Source organism: Lytechinus pictus, chromosome 1, assembly GCF_037042905.1.
Source record: "Lytechinus pictus isolate F3 Inbred chromosome 1, Lp3.0, whole genome shotgun sequence".
Lineage (NCBI taxonomy): Eukaryota > Metazoa > Echinodermata > Echinoidea > Temnopleuroida > Toxopneustidae > Lytechinus > Lytechinus pictus.
Window position 1 is genome coordinate 43,944,696 of NC_087245.1, and position 18,533 is coordinate 43,963,228.

Consider the following 18,533-nt stretch of genomic DNA (forward strand, 5'->3'; position numbering starts at 1 on the left):
GGAAATATACGTCACTCTAACTGTACTTCAATATCGAGGGGCGAGCGTGTGAAGATTCGAAGCCGGCGCGCGGAAAGTAAATTGAAAACAAGTCACCATGCAAACTTTACAAATTAGACCAAATGGCATGTAGACGAAATGAATGTTAGACTATCTGGAAATTAGACCAAGTGGAAATTAGCCGAAGTGGAATTAGACTAAGTGGAAATTAGCCGAAATGGAAATTAGAATAACTGCATATTAGACCAACTGAATAATGGACCAAGTGAGGTTTGGACCAACTGCACAATAGACCAACTGCAATAAAGACCAAATGAATAATCGACCAAGTGAGGAGTAGACCAACTGGTATTAGACCAACTAGTATTAGAGCAACCGACTGTTAGACTAAATGCAATTAGACCAAGTGACAATAAAATACATCAGACGAAGTGGCAATTAGACAAACTGGGCATTAGACCAAGTAGCTATTAGACCAAGTGGTCATTAGACCAATTGGCTATTAGACCAAGTGGTCATTAGACCAAGTGGCTATTAGACCAACAGGTCATTAGACCAAGTGGCTATCAAGTGGTCATTAGACCAAAAGAGAATAGGACTAAGTGGGTTTAGCCCGAATGCTGTTAGCCCATTAGACCAAGTGATATTAGACAATCCGTCAGTAAACCATTCTAAGTCATACGTTCCCTTAATTGGTCGAATATTCACGGAATTCGAATCATTCAAAACAATATACATAGGCGGATCCAGGGGGGGGGGGGGCTATTGGCGGAGCAAAAAAAAAAACAAGAAGAGGAAAAATAAGAGGGAGACGAGTGAATAAAATGAGGTCAGCTGAAGACTTTGAAAATAATTTTAGTATTTCATATGAATTTTCGCTCGCACTTCGCTCTCGCATTGCCTGTTCGATGAGATACAAATCTTGCTCAATAGGCTGTATGTAGCTTAAAATATTAACTTTGGAAGTCAACAAACAAAACATATTTCAGCTCGGAAATCGAGCTTTCGTTATTCTGTTTGATTTAAATATTGATTTTTGTTAAAGCGCTCTTTAAAATGTCCGTTTTATGGTGTGAATATCAGAATTTTCATGCTTGCGCTGTGCGCTCTCATTATTTGATTTGCCAATTTCTATTGTCTTTGTGTATTCCATAAGATTATCAAAATATCCCTTTTCACGCGCGCTCGCACTTTGACTGGTGAGTTATGCAAACCTATATCACTTCTATTATTAAACTACTTTAAACCCCCTTTTTATAAAAGTGTACATTGTATAAAAAAAATTCGGCTCGCGATTTGCGCTCTCATTAATTGTTAAAAATATATCAACCAATGAATCCTATTCATGAATACAAAAGTGCTTAAAATATTCAGTTTCCAGGCCTCAACGTTAACAAATTTCACGCACTTATTAGGCCTATAAGATTATTTAATATGATAATAAAATTTTCATGATTTCCTATAATAACTAAATTCCCTTTTTCAGAAGGAAATATCGACAAGTTTCATATTGCGCTTAGAAAGAGGAATAGGGAGATATATCATTTTTATATGATGGCAAAATGTTCCTAGGCCTAGAATGTCCCTGTCCGAGGTCAAAAATGATAATAAAAATATCGGCTCGCGCTTGCATCATTTATAAAGTGCTATCCACATTCACTTTACAATTTCCCTACACAGTGCTCTAAATAGTTCTTAAATTGACCCTTTCCATACCAGAAAATACAATATGTTCAGCTCGCGCTCTGCACTCGTATTATTGATTTTCATGAAGAAAAAAAAGAAATTGATTCAGAATGCCCAGATTCTGTCTAACTCTTAAAACACGCGCACACATGTTTATTGAGATACGCAGCTTGATCTTTATTCAAAACGTGCTAAAATTATCCAGTTTCTGATCAGAATATCAAAAAATTTTTGCTCTCGCATTATTGATATAGGAAGATACTAAATTACCCATCCTTTTTCATGATTTACAAAACATGAATAGTGTATTCGTAATTCTGAAGGTTCGGATATTCCAAAGGTTCGTTAGTCCGAAAACGAAATGAGGTTCGTAATTCCGAAGGTTCGTTAATCCGAAAACGAAATGAGCTTCGTTAGTCCGAAAACGGAATGAGGTTCGTCATTCCGAAGGTTCGTTAATCCGAAAACGAAATGAGCTTCGTTAGTCCGAAAACGGAATGAGGTTCGTCATTCCGAAGGTTCGTTAATCCGAAAACAAAATGAGGTTCGTGATTTCGAAGGTTTGTTAGTCCGAAAACGAAGCAAGGTTCGTTAATCCGAAGGGTCGTAAGTCCGAAAACGAAATAAGGTTCGTAATTCCGAAAATGAAATTAATTCATTTTGGTAACAAGAACGGTGTTGTCTGAAATACTGAAAATTTCATCAAAATCGGACAACAAATAACAAAGTTATTGAATTTTAAAGTTTATTAATATTTTTTTAATACAGTTATATGCACATCGTCGTGAATATTCATGAGGTGGGCTGATGATGTCACATCCCCACTTCGTATTTTTCTTATGTTATTACATAAAATCCTAAATGTTTCATTTTTTCATACATGTGTAAATGATGTGTCTCCACTGTGATGAAATAAGTTGCGGCAATAAATAACTAATGTACTTAATCAGTTGTCAATCCAATTGTTTTAGTTCTTGGTAGAAATTTTTTGAATAAACCCAATTTCATATAATAAAATACAAAAGAACAAGTGGGGATTTGACATCATTAGCCCACATAATGAGTGTTCATAAAGTCATGCCTAGAACTGTTTCACCGGAATAATGCAAATCTTTAAAATTCAATAACTTCGTTATTTGTTATCCGATTTTGATCAAATTTTCAGCATTTTTCTTTGTGAAATTTACTGTATTTATTCAGATATAAATATCTCCAGCCTGGACCATGACTTTAAGAATAGGTGCCCGGATCAAGCATAGGCTTAATTTCGATTTTATCTGAGCAATTGCTGCCTAAGCAAATGGTTTAAGGATGCAGGGGATTAAGTGTATTGGTCGCGTGCGAGTAACCTCCAGATAATAGGATTTGTATTGGAGGGGATGTCATTTTTAATAAGAGCTTCTGCTGGTAAAAAAAAAAAAATGATACTAATGATGATCATAATAATCCAAACAATGATCATAATAAAAATGGTAATAAAGAATAGAAATGTTAATAAAATTATATTGATCGCTACGCCTAGTGTAAACAATGTAAATCCCTTTTTCGTGATTAAAAAAAATGCTCGGAATGTTTACTTTTTACGTGGGCGTTGTGGCCCACTGGATTAGGACCATTTGATCTGTTTCTTTGATTTTTCTGTTTTTACACAAGCTATCTTGTTCAAAAGATTTCATTCTCCTTAATGATTACAAAAAGTGCTTAGAATGTCATTTTTTAGGTCAGAATGTCTAAAATTTTAGCTCGCTCTTCGCGTTCGCATTATTTAAATAGGGCTTATGAGATTATTGCACATTTATGTCGGTTTATAAGAATAAAGCTAAAGATTTACTGTTAGGACATGAGCGTTTTGCCCCCACCCCCCCCCCCCCTCCGCCCGCCCCCAATTTTTGACGAACAAGTAAAAAAAGTAAAAAAAGGAAAGGGTTAAATATGATATTATTTTCCAAATGTTATGTCAAAATCTATCACAAACTTGGATTTTTGTAATAAAAATGTCTAAATTTTTGCTCAATCGCTTCGCTCGCAATTTATCAATTATACGCGATAAATGGCTTTAACAAATGCCCCCCATTGGCGGAAGCTACATCCGCCCCTGAATATATATCTCTTTCCCCCTCTTGCAAGTCAAATTTCTCCTTCGTCAAACAGATTTGATTTCTGTGGTCTCAAAAGATTCAACTCAGGTAGAGTTTCCTGTAATAAACAAAATAAATTCCTCATAAAATGTCTTCTGGATTCATTACCATACAGATCCATTGACGTGCACTGAAGAACACCAGTACAGCGTGCTCGATCCAACATGTGGACATCGTAATGCTCCTTTCTCGTGTGCACATGGCTGGAAAGATCGCCCATGTAAATGCGATTCCCAGTGTGTGCTTTATAATGAGTGTTGCAAGGATGCCGAAGACATGTCTGCTGCTGGAACGTTGGAAACAAACAAGATATACCCTCACTCTGTTTATGACTCCATACCTGAGAGGATGGCTTGGGAAGATGACTTTTTCCCGTATATCTCATGTGCTACCGTTTCTGGTATTGATTACAACTATGGAAGCAATATTACCATCCTTTCTCACTACCAGATGATTTCTAAGTGCCCCTCCTATGTCCTTGCCCATAGCGTAATCCGTACCAAGTGTGAGAACCCGCAGGAACCCGACGAAGAATTGTACACACCCGTTACTGTTGAAAGCATCGGTCACTTTAGAAATTTTTATTGTGCATTGTGTCACGACATTTCTACCGGTATCGAGTTTTGGAGTTGGAAATGGTACTGTGGTGATATTGATGATGGTATTGTTAGTAGCAGTAGTAGTAGTAGTTCCACTGGAAGCAGTAGTGATTCGAATGAAAATCGAACCCAATACACAGAAAAAGAACTGATACAACAATACTGCTCTAAACAACTCAGACCGTCAGAAGATATACCAAGTGATATGTACGCTCGGCATTGTTATCCTGGAGTAGATGTGACTTCGTGTTCTTTAGAACCTACGAAGTGTCCATCATACCTGGCACCTATAGTACACAATGGTACCATCTACCAGAATCTACACTGTGCTTATTGCAATGGCATTGACGTATGTGCAGACTATCGGGATTTGTGCAAATCGATCACATTTGATGCCACATACATAGTCGGTGTGGGGACTGCATTTGCAGAATTCTTTAACTTTATTAACAGAAACCAGGAATTGGCATGTGCTGAAAATGAAGCCTTTGACCCACTGTCAAGCAAATGTCAATTGCTCTTTTGTTTCACAGGATTTGAATACAACACGACAAGAAAACAGTGTGAACGTCTACCGGTAGATGAGAAAGGAGGGATATGCGTTATGTTCTATTCTCTCCAGGATGAAGTGAATATGACGTCATTGGACACTCAATACCTTCTGGCAACGGTAAATAATCTCCTCATTCAATCACCACTGGACACACTGACGTTCCCTTCCGTTGTGTCGGTGCCTGACATTTCCTGTATCCCCACTGGTGATTCGGAAAATGACTCTCGTCAGTCAATATGTAAAGTGTGCTTTGACACTGAAATGAACTTTACTACACTACCCCAAACGTCTTTGGAGTTCTATCAGGGTACTGCAGGTATCATAACCAATGCAACGTCCACTTCGTACATGCCTTCATTCGGGAACCTGTCGATGATAGAATTGCTTATTGATGTTCCTGCAGGATGGGACTGTGTGTCCCACAACTCCTGGACATTTTCAGATTATGGCAAACCCACCCTGCTACCATTCCGAATTAACTTTACCAGAGAAAGGGCAGATTATATCATGAGTGTCTCCAGCATAGGTGACGTTTGCACAGGCAACACCACCAGACTTGCTTGCGACACATATGTCAAACTAGATGCGAGTCAGTTTGAGATTGTGAAAAATCAGTCACAAGTATTTCTCCATTTCACCGGCAAGGATACAGTCCTGTTAGATGATGAGTTTCAAATAGGTCAAGATGGTTCAGCTCTTTACTGCCGGAAAGTTCCTGCTTATGAAGAACGCAATTTACCTCCTGGCCTTGACACTATGAACACCATAGGAAATGCACTGTCTGTTGTTTCAGTACTGATTATCATAACAACCTATACCCTCTTTCCTAAACTTCTCAACTTGGCTGGGAAATCGGTCCTTACCTTATCTGTTGCCCTCTTACTCACATTTTTATTAGTGTTTGTGAGTGGAGTGAGCACGGAACATGATGGCTTCTGCAAAGCAGTGGCAGCCATTACCCATTTCTTCTGGCTCGCTATCTTCTTCTGGATGAATGCCCTTGCCATAGATCTAAATCGCACATTTGGCACCCGTGTCAAGATTAGAGTTGCCAGTAAATCTCAAAGATTCTACGTTTGGTACTCCCTCTATGCCTGGGGCGTACCGGCTTTGATCGTAGGTGCTTGTCTGGTCATTGACCTTTGTGGCTGTACTAATCTGCGATTCAGCTACGGCAATGATGAGCTTTGTTGGTTGTCCAGTGGCGATGCAAATCTGTATGCCTTTGGTGTGCCTCTGTTAGCACTTCTGTTCCTGAATGCGATCTTGTTCATAGACACGGTGGTTGGAATTAGACTTACCAAGAAGGCCTCAGAGAAAGCACTTAAGAAGCGACCAGCACTTGCTAAAGCCAAAGAAGAGTTATCACTGTACATCAAGGTTAGTATTTCACAATGTACACAATTTACAATGTCTGCTTGTGCTTTTACATATACCCTCCTCTCTCAAATGTTATCTCCAATTATTAAAAAGTGATATGGGCCATCAATCACTAGTAGTGATTCAAAGGTTCAAATACTCCGAAGGCTTTATATTTTGAAAATTTATTAGTCCAAAGGTTTATTAAGATGAAGGCTTGTTATTCCTGAGGTTGCTTCTTCCGAAAAGGAAATAATCTTTGTTATTCTGAAGGTTCGATAGTCTGAAGATGAAGTGAGGTTTGTATAGTTTTAGTTGTTTTCAGACTAACAACCCTATTTCATTTTCAGACGACATACAAATTTTTCATTTTTGAACTTCTGAACATCGTGGTGTATGTAATATATACGTTTTGGAATAACAAATATATATCTGAATGCTTTTTATCTTACGAGCTATCATCCACCAATTGCGACCACATTTGAACTATTTTGTTCATTTGTTTATAATGCTAATTGTGTTTTACAATTATTACAGCTAGGGGTCTCCTTTTCATTATTCCTTTTGTGTACCATTTCTCTTTCTGTTTCCCCATCCCCCATATCTGCTTGCATGTTACGTATAGATTGAACTTTTACTCTGTTAAAAAAGCATCTTGTTTTATGCCTTAAACAGCACTTTGTATCACATCGTCTAGAAAAGGCGCTTTTTAAACCCGATTTTCATTCTCATTATCACTATTATTCATCTGTTAACCCTAAAAGGACTGGGCTATTTGAGATCTATTGAGGACGGGGGGGGGGGCATCATGCCCCCCCCCCCCTTCTGATCTCGGCCGCCGTTCGCACGATCGCGCCGAAGTTCAGTATGCACATTCCTTACCACATAAACTACAACATTGTATTTTTTTTTTATCTGATAATTGTTGTTTTTTACGTATTATGAATAAAATATGCAAATTTATTCATAAAAAACGTTATTTGCATATTCAACACCCAATTTCACTTCAAATTTTCTTATTTTTGCAGATCGCTTATTTGTAATCTAATTTACAGGTTTCCACAAAGAAAAATTGCAAAAGCCAATTTTTTCCTTATGAATTTCATTGTTTTTAGAATTTCTTTGTTTTTCATTGTTTTTTCAATGGAAATCATATAAGACTATTTAACAACTAAATTAAACCCTAAATTAATTTAGCAGACCGATTAGAACAAAAAATAATCACCCCACCCTTTTATGAATTTCATCTCCCATAGACTTTGTACACAAAGTAAAAACATTTCCGGCATGACATTGTCTCGAAAAAAGTCACGTGACGTCGCGATGCTATACCCTTATGTCGCGAATTTGGTCTCAAAAGTTGCGCGAGACTTTTTCCCTTTTGGAAATATCGCACGAAGCGTCGAGGGGGGGGGGGGCATCATGCCCCCCAGTCCTTTTAGGGTTTATCTCAGTTGATGAAAATGGCAACTTTTTGTTTGATGCCCCGTCAACAAAGAGTTATGATTGATCCGATCAATGTCAAGTATATGGAAACCCATCAATTTCATAATTGTTTCTTCAGAAAATTTGCTCAATTTCTTTTGAAAACAAGCATACTCAATTATCCAGAAAAACAGTGAATGTATGAATATACATCATTTCTAGAAAAATATTTTAAACAAACATGTATTTTTAGATGTTGACGTTGCTGACTTTCCATAGTTGCGATTGATCGGATTAATCGCAACTCTTTGTAAGACGGGGCCATGATTTTCACTCCATAGTTATCTGGTGTGATGGGTTTTACGTGGATCCTGGCCTTCATCTGTGAATACGCCAATGTCCCAGAACTCTGGTACCTCTTCACTGCTGTCAACTCATTGCAGGGTGTCTTCATCCTCCTTGCTTTTGGATACAACAAGCGAATCATCACCTTGTGGAAGGTGAAACTTGGAATGCAGAAGGAGCTCACCTCCAGTACTAGTGATAATAATACAAAGAGCACCAGTACCGGTACCACCCGGGCTGAGAAGTAGCCACAGTGCTAAAGGCCATCGCACACCTAACGATTGGTTTGGGACCCGATTTCGAAATTAAACGTTGGAACATTTGATGCGAATATTTAGACATGGAACATCTTACTGTGCAAGGTTTCATATCATTGTACAACTTTTCTTCAAAACAATGAATATGTCAACCTCCTTTTCGGAATAAAAGTTAATTCAGCTTTTACTCCATACTAAAGGCTTGCAATAAAAAATTAGTATTCTTACAGTTAATTTGAATCTCAAAAATTATCTTGAATTCATTAATATTACAAGAAAATAAACAAAATACATTTTGATCCAAGATTGAATCGTAGAGCAGTCATAAGGTGTGCGGTGGCATTTAGTCCAATGATAGAGAGCTTCAAATTTCTCATCTGATTTGGGGAAATCATTCTTGCTACGCATGCACCAAAGTCACACAAATTCACACCGCGGCAAGGTTGACTGTGTCATATGTACTACCAATACTGATGGAACAGCAGATCCACAAAATTTTACACACGATCAAATGTAATTCACATCATAACCAGTATCAGTACCACCAACAAATCAGGGTGACGCTATTTACTAACTGCTCTTTCAAGCTACATTGTATCATTAAACTTTATTCACTATGCATAATGAGGGAGAATAAGGGGAGAGAAGATTCCGCATGACAAGTTGTTTTCAACATTGAAACAACAAATGAATTTTCAGAGGGAAAAATACAAATTTCAGTCAAAAAAGTAAAAAAGAGGTGTGAAATAGATAAGCGCTTTTACCCACATGCATCTTTAAATATAATAAAGACATAAGAACAATATTGTTAGTCCAGTTATGGATCCTCATTCTTGTCACAGTCTTTTACATGATGGATGCATAAGAAATGTGTTGTGAAAATCACATTCAGTTCGGACTGGGGTAGGTTGAGCCTTGGTAATTCATATGGTAATGTATATAAAACAAATTGAAAAGCCATTGATATGCAGGCAGAAAGGACCAAACTCACAATACATTTGTTTTACTTTTAGAGGATGTTAGTATTTATGGAGAATTAGCAAGTGAAAAGACTTTAAATAAAACAAGTGGAGCGCCTCTGGCAGTCTCACCTGCATTACGCAATGCGATATAGCAGCAGTGCTTCCTTTGAAAATAGCTAATGAATATTATTCACAGAAGAAAACACAAGTATGATAATAAACATATTATGCCCATTGACCCAAAATGACCTTTGACCATGATCATGTGACCTAAGACATGTGCAAAACAATCATTCATACTTGATTATCCTTATGTCGATGTTTCATGAGCTAGATCCATAAACTTCCTTAGTTATGATGCCAATTCAACACATACTCCTAACACGGCCAGAGTTAATTGACCTTTAAATGACCTTTGATCTTAGCCATGTTCCTGAAATGCATACAGGGTATTCAGAGATACACTGCTGCTCTTATGTCCATGTTTCATGAACTAGATCCATAGACTTTTCAAGTTATGATGACAATTCCTCAAATAACCCTAACATGGCCAAAGTTTGTTGACCATAAGTGACCTTTGAACTTAATCATGTGACCTGAAACTCAGGCAGGATCTTCAGTGATATACTATTACCCTTATGACTCTGTTTTATGAACTAGGTCTATATACTTTCGAAGTTATGACAACATTTCAAAAACTTAACCTTGGTTAAGATTTTGATATTGATTTCCCCAACATGGTCTAAGTTCATTGACCCTGAATGACCTTTGACCTTGGTCATGTGACCCCAACCTCAGGCAGGATGTTCAATAATACTTGATTACCCTTGTGTCCAAGTTTCATGAACTAGGTTCATATACTTTCTAAGTTATGACAACATTTCAAAAACTTAACCTTGGTTAAGATTTCAATGTTGACGACGCCGCCGCCGTCGGAAAAGCGGCGCCTATAGTCTCGCTCTGCTATGCAGGCGAGACAAAAATACTATAAAATAATTATTCATATAATACACCATTCATATAATGATACAATACTACATTCATTGGCATTTGACCTTGATCATGTGACCTAAAACTTGTTAGTAGTACATGGTTACCCCTATATCCACGTTTTATACACTATATCTATAAACTTTGAAAGTTATGACAGCAATCTAATAAAATGGCCAAAGTTCAATGACCTTAAATGACCTTTGAATTTGGTCATGTGACCTGAAACTCACATGAGATGTTTAATGATACTTGATGACTCTTATGTCCAAGTTTTATGAACTACACCAATATACTTAGAGTTATAATGGTAGTTCAACAAATATCCCCAACATGGCCAAAGTCAATTGACCTTTGACCTTAGTCATGTGACCTGAAACTCGCACAAGATGTTCAGTGATACTTGGTTACTCTTATGTCCACGTTTTATGAAATAGACCAATACACTAACAGAGATATGGTAATTCAACAAATACCCCCAACATGGCCAAAGTTCATTGACCTTAAATGACCTTTGACCTTGGTCATGTGACTTGAAATCCGCACAGAATGTTCAGTGATACTTGGTTACTCTGATGTCCACGTTTTATAAGTCAGATTCATAAACTTTTAAAGTTATGATGGTAAATCAACAGATACCCCCCAAAAAACATGGCCAAAGTTCTTTTACCTTTGACCTTGGTCATGTGACCTGAAATTCGCACAGGATGTTCAGTGATACTTGATTACTATTATGTCCAAGTTTTATGAACTAGACCAATAGACTTCCAAAGTTATGATGGTAATTCAACAAATACCCCCAACTTGGCCAAAGTTCATTGACCTTACATGACCTTTGAACTTGATCATGTGACCTGAAACTCGCACAGGGTATTAAGCGATACTTGATTACTCTTATGTCCAAGTTTCATAAATCAGATCCATAAACTTTCAAAGTTATGATGGCAATTCAACAGATTGGCTATCAGATAACCCCATTATGGCCTAAGTTCATTGACCTTTGACCTTGGTCACGTGACCTGAAATTCGCACAGGATGTTCAGTGATACTTGATTACTCTTATTTCCAAGATTTATGAACTAGACCAATAAACGTTCAAAGGTATGATGGTGATTCAACAAATACTCCCAACTTGGCCAAAGTTAATTGACCTTTGACCTTGATCATGTGACCTGAAACTCGCACGAAATGTTCAGTGATACTTGATTACTCTTTTGTTTAAGTTTCATGAATCAGATCTATAAATTTACAAAGTTATGATGGTAATTCAACAGATACCCAAAATTTGGCCAAAGTTCATTGACCCTAAATTACCTTTGACCTTGGTCATGTGACTTGAAACTCAGGCAGGATGTTCAGTAATACTTGATTAACCTTATGTCTAAGTTTCATGAACTAGGTTCATTTATTTTCTAAGTTATGATGACATTTCAAAAACGTAACCTTGGGTTAAGATTTTGATGTTAATTCCCCCAACATGGTCTAAGTTCATTGACCCTAATTTCCCTAAATGACCTTTGACCTTGGTCATGTGACCAGAAACTCGGGCAGGATGTTCAGTAATACTTCATTAACCTTATGGCCAAGTTTCTTGAACTAGGTTCATATACTTTCTAATTTATGCTGTCATTTCAAAAACTTAACCTTCGGTTAAGATTTGGTGTTGATGCCGCCGCCGTCGGAAAAGCGGCGCCTATAGTCTCACTCTCCTATGCAGGTGAGACAAAATTGTCATGCTGGTTCTTGTCCCATAGATTTTGTACATAGTTTTTTTACTTTTATTTGACTTTTATTTTTCAAAGGTGACAGTGACTATCAGTGTGGGGTCGAATGTTATATATATATACATGTAGGTAAAAAAAGGTTTCCCAAGAATCAAAATTTAAAGCAAGGTACTTATTTCTACAAGATTATGAATCATATAAGTTTTAACATGAAAAAAGAAAAAAAAATGGCTCAACTTACCCCGCCTTCCCCTACTTGAATGTAGAAGAAATTAAATGAAAGGTTCAAATAATAATGAGAAAAGAAGGTCTGAACTTGAAGTTTGTAGACTACTAAAGCATGAGATATGTACACTGTGCAATCTCTATAAAACTTCCACGCTGTCAGGGAAAAATTATGTAAAATTTCCTCCTGTATCTCATCTTTGATTAAACTTTACAATTTCAAATTCTGAGAGTGGGAAGAAAAAGGGTACCTCTTTCAGATAAGCCAAAAAATTGTTTTCACTACTTTCAGAAAACATTCCTTGGTGACTCATTGCTGGTTTTGGAATGGCAGGTTACAAATAATTTACAAAATGTTTTAGTGTGATCATGTCACATACTTTATGATAAAGCATTCATTTAGTACCGTAGTTTTTCAAGTGACACTTGATCATAACTGATATTTCATAGAATAGAAATGAAAGTTAAGAAAGTTGTAAATACATGAATTCATATGTATACATAAATCAATGTTGCCTAAATTCAAAATAAAGTGTACAGATAAGAAAGATTTCAAAGATGAAAATGAAATAATTCATATATCTCTATAGGAATTAAATTAAAATTGAAAAAAAAAATGTACAGAAAACACATTTATGATAATTTTTTTTAAATATTAACTCATAATGCAATTTTAAGAAGTTGCTATATACTTCGCAATTGAATAAAATAATTTTTGGAGAAAAATATAGGAGTGCATACATTACATTGCTGAAAGTAAATGTATCAAACATACAGGATTCTGGATGAAGGTAAAAAAACATACTTGGAATACATTAATTTAAGACAATTAAATCGCTTTCAAACATCTTGTCCAATTCCAGATCCCTTGTTTTCATCAAAATTACACACTAAAGAATACAGAACGAGAAAGATATTTTTTGTCATATTTTCAGATTCAGGTTCTTTTTATTTCCGATGTAATTGTACAAATGCATTCATAAGCACAGAGAATAAAGAATTTCTTTAGGAAACAATACAATAGGAAATTGCCTTAAAAATTGACATACTTAATCCTAAAAGGACTGGGGGGGGGGGCATGATACCCCCCCCCCCCTCGACGCTTCGCGCGATATTTCCGAAACGCTAAAACATAGCGCTGCAAAATTTTACGACTTTTTTCTTTGAAGTCTCGCGCAACTTTTGAGACCAAATTCGCGACATACGGGTAATCTATTGCAACGTCACTTTTAACGAGGCAATGTCATGCCGAAAGGCTCATTTTATACTTTGTGTACAAAGTCTATGGGAGATGAAATTCATAAAAGGGTGATTATTTTTCGTTCTAACTGGTCTGCTAAATTAATTTAGGGTTTAATTTAGTTGTTAAATGGTCTTAAATAATTTCCATTGAAAAAAAAACAATGAAAAACAAAAAATGGAAAAAACAATGAAATACATAAGAAATTCTAAAAATTTGTGGAAACCTTTAAATTAGATTTAAAAGATGACATCTGCAAAAAAAAGAAGAAAATTTGAAGTGAAATAGGGTGTTAAATATGCACATTATGTTTTTCATGAATAAATTTGCATATTTTATTCATAATAAAAAAATAATTATTTTCAGAATTTTTTTTAGCACTAGTTTGTAGTTTTTGTGGTAAAGAGTGCACGTGCCAAATTTCGGCGCGATCGCGCGAACGGCAGCCAAGATCAGAAGGGGGTGGGGGGGGCATCATGGCCCACCCCCAGTCCTTAATACATCTCAAATAGCCCAGTCCTTTTAGGGTTAAGGTTTTAAACATGCAATCATCTGGGTAAAATCACATGAATAAACACAACCCTGTGCCGCAAGAAGAGTTTATAAGAACCCTTGCGTTATTTAAGTTGCTTTTAATCAAATAACAGCTGTTACCAAGCCTAATTTGTTTACCTTGACAGCCAATCACAGCTTGTCATTTAGCATCCATTGTCTATTTCAGTTCCGTTATTGTTTTATTCTAGTGTTATGTTCATTCATGTGATTTTACTCGGATGAGTGCACGTCCAAAAGCTTGTGTCCATTTTTAAGGAAATTTTTTACGATTTTGCAGTAAAAAAAAATTCTTTAAGATAGGATATAGGGCGATTCCACACTAGAACTTCATAAATAATCAAAAATTTCAACGTGCTTTCAATAAGTCATAAGTAGTGTAATATTTTACTATGATACCTAAATTTTATGAAAATTATGAGTTTTAACAAAAAGTGAAGTCAGATAGTATAGTTTTTTTGGGGGGCAACAATGGAATTTTCAATTTTCAATAATTTTGCTGATTAAATATTCAAGTACAAACACTGCCTGAAACCATTGACAGAGCACGAGAAGATTGAAAATATTGCAGGTCAATGGAATAATGTATCATTGATGGTTCCAAATAATATCTACAACATTTTCATGATCCATAATAGGGGCAGCCCTGATTTTTCCGAACCTATTTTTGGCAATGTCCCGTATGACACATGAAAATGCAAAAGTTTTTCCTACACTTTTATATTTGATGATGCAATCTTACAATATCAGTTTCTCTATCTTTGAGCCATGGGTGATCGATTTATCCTATAAGGATCTAATTACTGCCCTTCATTTTTCAATAATTGTCCTACTAAAAGTTGTCCCGTACGACACAGTGTGTGTCATACGGGACATGTTCCGTACGACACACAATATATACTGCATTTCATTGCAGGATTTGGATTCAGAAACTATAAACAGTAGGCCTATTCTAACTTAAGTAATTGATTTGACATTAAGTGAACTGAATAGGTATTTTTATCCTCATAAAACATGAAATACGTGATTCTAACCATTTTAATTGACTTCATGTAGGCCTATTCTTTTGTGAATCCCTTCAACTAAACTGGTGATTTTCACTGGTCAGGCTTGTTAATTTCGTTGTCATTGAGCATGAAAAGAAAACCTTTATAGTTAATTTACCCTAGCATGGAAGATGATTTCCTCTTGCATGCTATTGTGAAATTATTACAAGATGTAAAAACATATATAAATTTACATATCAATCATCTATTTGGACCTCCCTTGATGATCACTATTTTTTATATACAGTATTGAAACTCGTTACTTTTCTCAAGTTAAAAAAATCTGGAAAATAAGACAAACCATGTTGTTAAAAAATCTGGAAAATAAGACAAACCATATGGTTTCATAAAATGCAGAAAAGTTTTAAAAAGTGAACTCGCATTTCTTTAGAAAAAAATATTTTGTGGAAATACAAGTGACAATTGTGACAAATATACATTTTATATGAAAAATCACAACATTTTAGCTCCATAATTTATACAAACAGTTTCATTAATTCATGGTTTAAATAGTTTATTATAAATCATCACTTAATTCACTAATATTTAACTTTACACAAAACCTTTAAAAATGCTGTGAGCCATTTTACATTTCCCATCATGACAAAATGATGATATATTGCTCCCAATTGTATATATAACTGATAGAATGAGGTTACTTAATTATATCGTCCTGCATGACTACTTAATAAGACTTTTCACTAAAAAGGAAGAAATTAGGGGCAATGCTCCCTTTCTGATTGATAAAAAGTTCATTGTTTTATACAGGCTGTCCAGTAGAACACGCAAGTGCCTGTACAACACACAAGTGTCCCGTATGACACAGTATTTTGTTTATGATATATTGACAGAAATATTCAGCCAATAGCGGTTTCTAACATAATAAATGTCTTTAGTTTGATAGGATTATCATAATCAACAGCCAAATAAAAGTGATTAAAGAAGTCAAAGAGACATAAAGTAAGATAGTTTGGCTTCAATTTAGAGTTGTCCGTACGACACATTTTGAGTGTCCCGTACGCCACAATGTTCTCGAAAATTTATATTTGCTTTTATATTTATTCACGAATGTTTATTTTGATTTCTTTCATATATGTGTTTGTTCTTGGGTAATTGAATATCAATTTGAGTTCAGTTTTTATGAAAATTATCTGGCCAACTCACAGACTTTAGAGTACAAACTTTAGGTTTCTAAAAAAAGCCACTTTTTCTGCGTCCCGTACGACACATTACTATTTTAAATCTGTATTATACAGGATGTGAACACTCTGGTAGTACTTGATGATCACCTTAAGTTACTGGAATATTTTTTGTTTTTCTTGTCGAAAAACTGTCAAATGTTCTCTAAATGTCCCGTACGACACGTATGGAATCACCCTATAGCATTATGTTGGTAAATTACAAGTACCTTTTATTGGAAACCCATTAATGTAAACAAATCATAACATAGAATAGAGGTCTGGAAGGAACGCATACATTCGTAATTCCGAAGCCTCGTTATTCCGAAGGTTAGGATATTCCGAAGGTTCGTATTTCCGAAGGTTCGTAATTCCGAAGGTTCGTTAGTCCGAAAACGAAATGAGGTTCGTAATTCCGAAGGTTCGTTAGTCCGAAAAGGAAGTGAGGTTCGTAATTCCGAAGGTTCGTTAGTCCGAAAACGAAATGATTAACAAACGTTATTTCGTTTTCGGACTAACGAACCTTCGGAAGAACGAACCTTATTTCGTTTTCGAATTAACGAACCTTCGGAACAACGAACCTTATTTCGTTTTCGGATTAACGAACCTTTGGAACATCGAACCTTATTTCGTGTTCGGATTGTCGAACCTTCGGAATAACGCCACAAATGTTCGGATTAACGAACCCTTTTACGTTTTCGGATTAACGAACATCGAGGTATAGGCAATTTACGTGTTTCGGAATTACGAAGTGTAACCGGAAGGAAACGAGCACTCTGATTTGTCAGGACAATGATGCATGCGTTCTGAGAAAACACTCTGAACAGAAACACACAGCATTCTTGATTGGCAGCCCTGGCTTTCCATAGTTGTCTGATCGATCACAGCTCTTTGTTGGATGGGGTCTTGATGAGGATCCCACTAATTTGAGTGTGTATGACAGGTGAATCCACTAAGGAAATTAAAAGCATTTCATTTCTCATTTGTTTTGTTTTCATCTTGATCAGGAGATGGCAGCATTGATTTGAAATAATCTGGCTGAAAATAATGATTGAAATCATGTTTTAGGTCCTAAAATGACCAGTAATGAGATTCAGAATATCCAATGACACCCTATCCGATAAAAACACAGAGAGAGAGAAAAAAAAGGGGAGATCCCCTCAAAATTCAGACTGCAAACTCCAACCAATAATTCTGATAGATTAATTATTGGTCATAATAAAAATGTGTTGATGTTTACTGATTTTTACCTCTAAAAGAGAGCCCAGAACAATAAATAAAAGAACGTGCAAAATATGGGATTATTAAATAAATCCATTTTATTTGGTGCAGCACATTTGTTTCCAACATTTTATATTTCCAATTTTAGTCAGAGTCTTTTAATCATTTATTAGCATACGATTAGCACACTTATTAATATCGTACCTTTCTTAATGGATGTGATGATTTAAAGAAGCATACTTAAAGGTCAAGTCCACCTCAGAAAAATGTTGATTTTAATGAATAGAGAAAAATCAAACTAGCATAATGCTGAAAATTTTATCAAAATTGGATGTTAAATAAGAAAGTCATGACATTTTGAAGTTTTGCTTATTTTTCACAAAACAGTGATATGCACAACCCAGTGCCATGCAAATGAGACAGTCAATGATGTCCCTCACTTTTACAGTTTTGACAATGAGGACCAACTTGACTGAACCATATAGTATTACACAATGCTAATTTCACATGTTCAGGGAGGAATTAATCGTTGTTTCACTTGACAATGAGAAAATGAGAATATTTCATATATCATATAAAATGAGAATATTTCATATATCATATAAATTTTATATGATATATGAAATATTCTCATTTTCTCATTGTCAAGTGAAACAATGATTAATTCCTCCCTGAACATGTGAAATGAGCATTGTGTAATACTATATGGTTCAGTCAAGTTGGTCCTCATTGTTATAAAATACAAAAGAGAGTGGATGGCGTCATCAGGCTGCTCATTTGCATACCGACCGGGATGTGCATTTAACTGTTTTGTGAATTTAAGCAAAACTTTAAAAATGTCATAACTTTCTTATTTTACATCCGATTTTCACGAACTTTTCAGTGTTATGCTTGTTGGATTTTTCTCTTTTGATTCAAATAAACTTTATGTTGGGGTGGACTTATCCTTTAAGGTGGGCATTGGGATAAAAAAAATGTTTTCCTTTCAAAATAGTCTGTGAACTGTAAGCCTTCGGAATATATATGTAATTTA

General features: G+C 35.7%; 1 protein-coding gene across 1 annotated transcript; it reads left to right on the forward strand.

The window, feature by feature from the left end:
• Positions 1–3,943: 3,943 nt before the first annotated feature.
• LOC129253948 (uncharacterized) lies at positions 3,944–9,157 on the forward strand. Its single transcript, XM_054892391.2, has 2 exons — positions 3,944–6,356; positions 8,102–9,157. Exons 1-2 carry the CDS (start codon positions 4,101–4,103, stop codon positions 8,351–8,353), a joined length of 2,508 nt encoding a protein of 835 aa, XP_054748366.2. The 5' UTR covers positions 3,944–4,100; the 3' UTR covers positions 8,354–9,157.
• Positions 9,158–18,533: the final 9,376 nt, after the last annotated feature.

What these genes read in the sequence shown, in the direction of transcription:
- LOC129253948 (XM_054892391.2), top strand. Translation starts at nt 4,101, where the DNA reads ATGTCTGCTGCTGGAACGTTGGAAACAAACAAGATATACCCTCACTCT. An exon ending in AGTTATCACTGTACATCAAG is followed by an intron (nt 6,357 to 8,101) that starts GTTAGTATTTCA and finishes TTCACTCCATAG; the next exon opens with TTATCTGGTGTGATGGGTTT.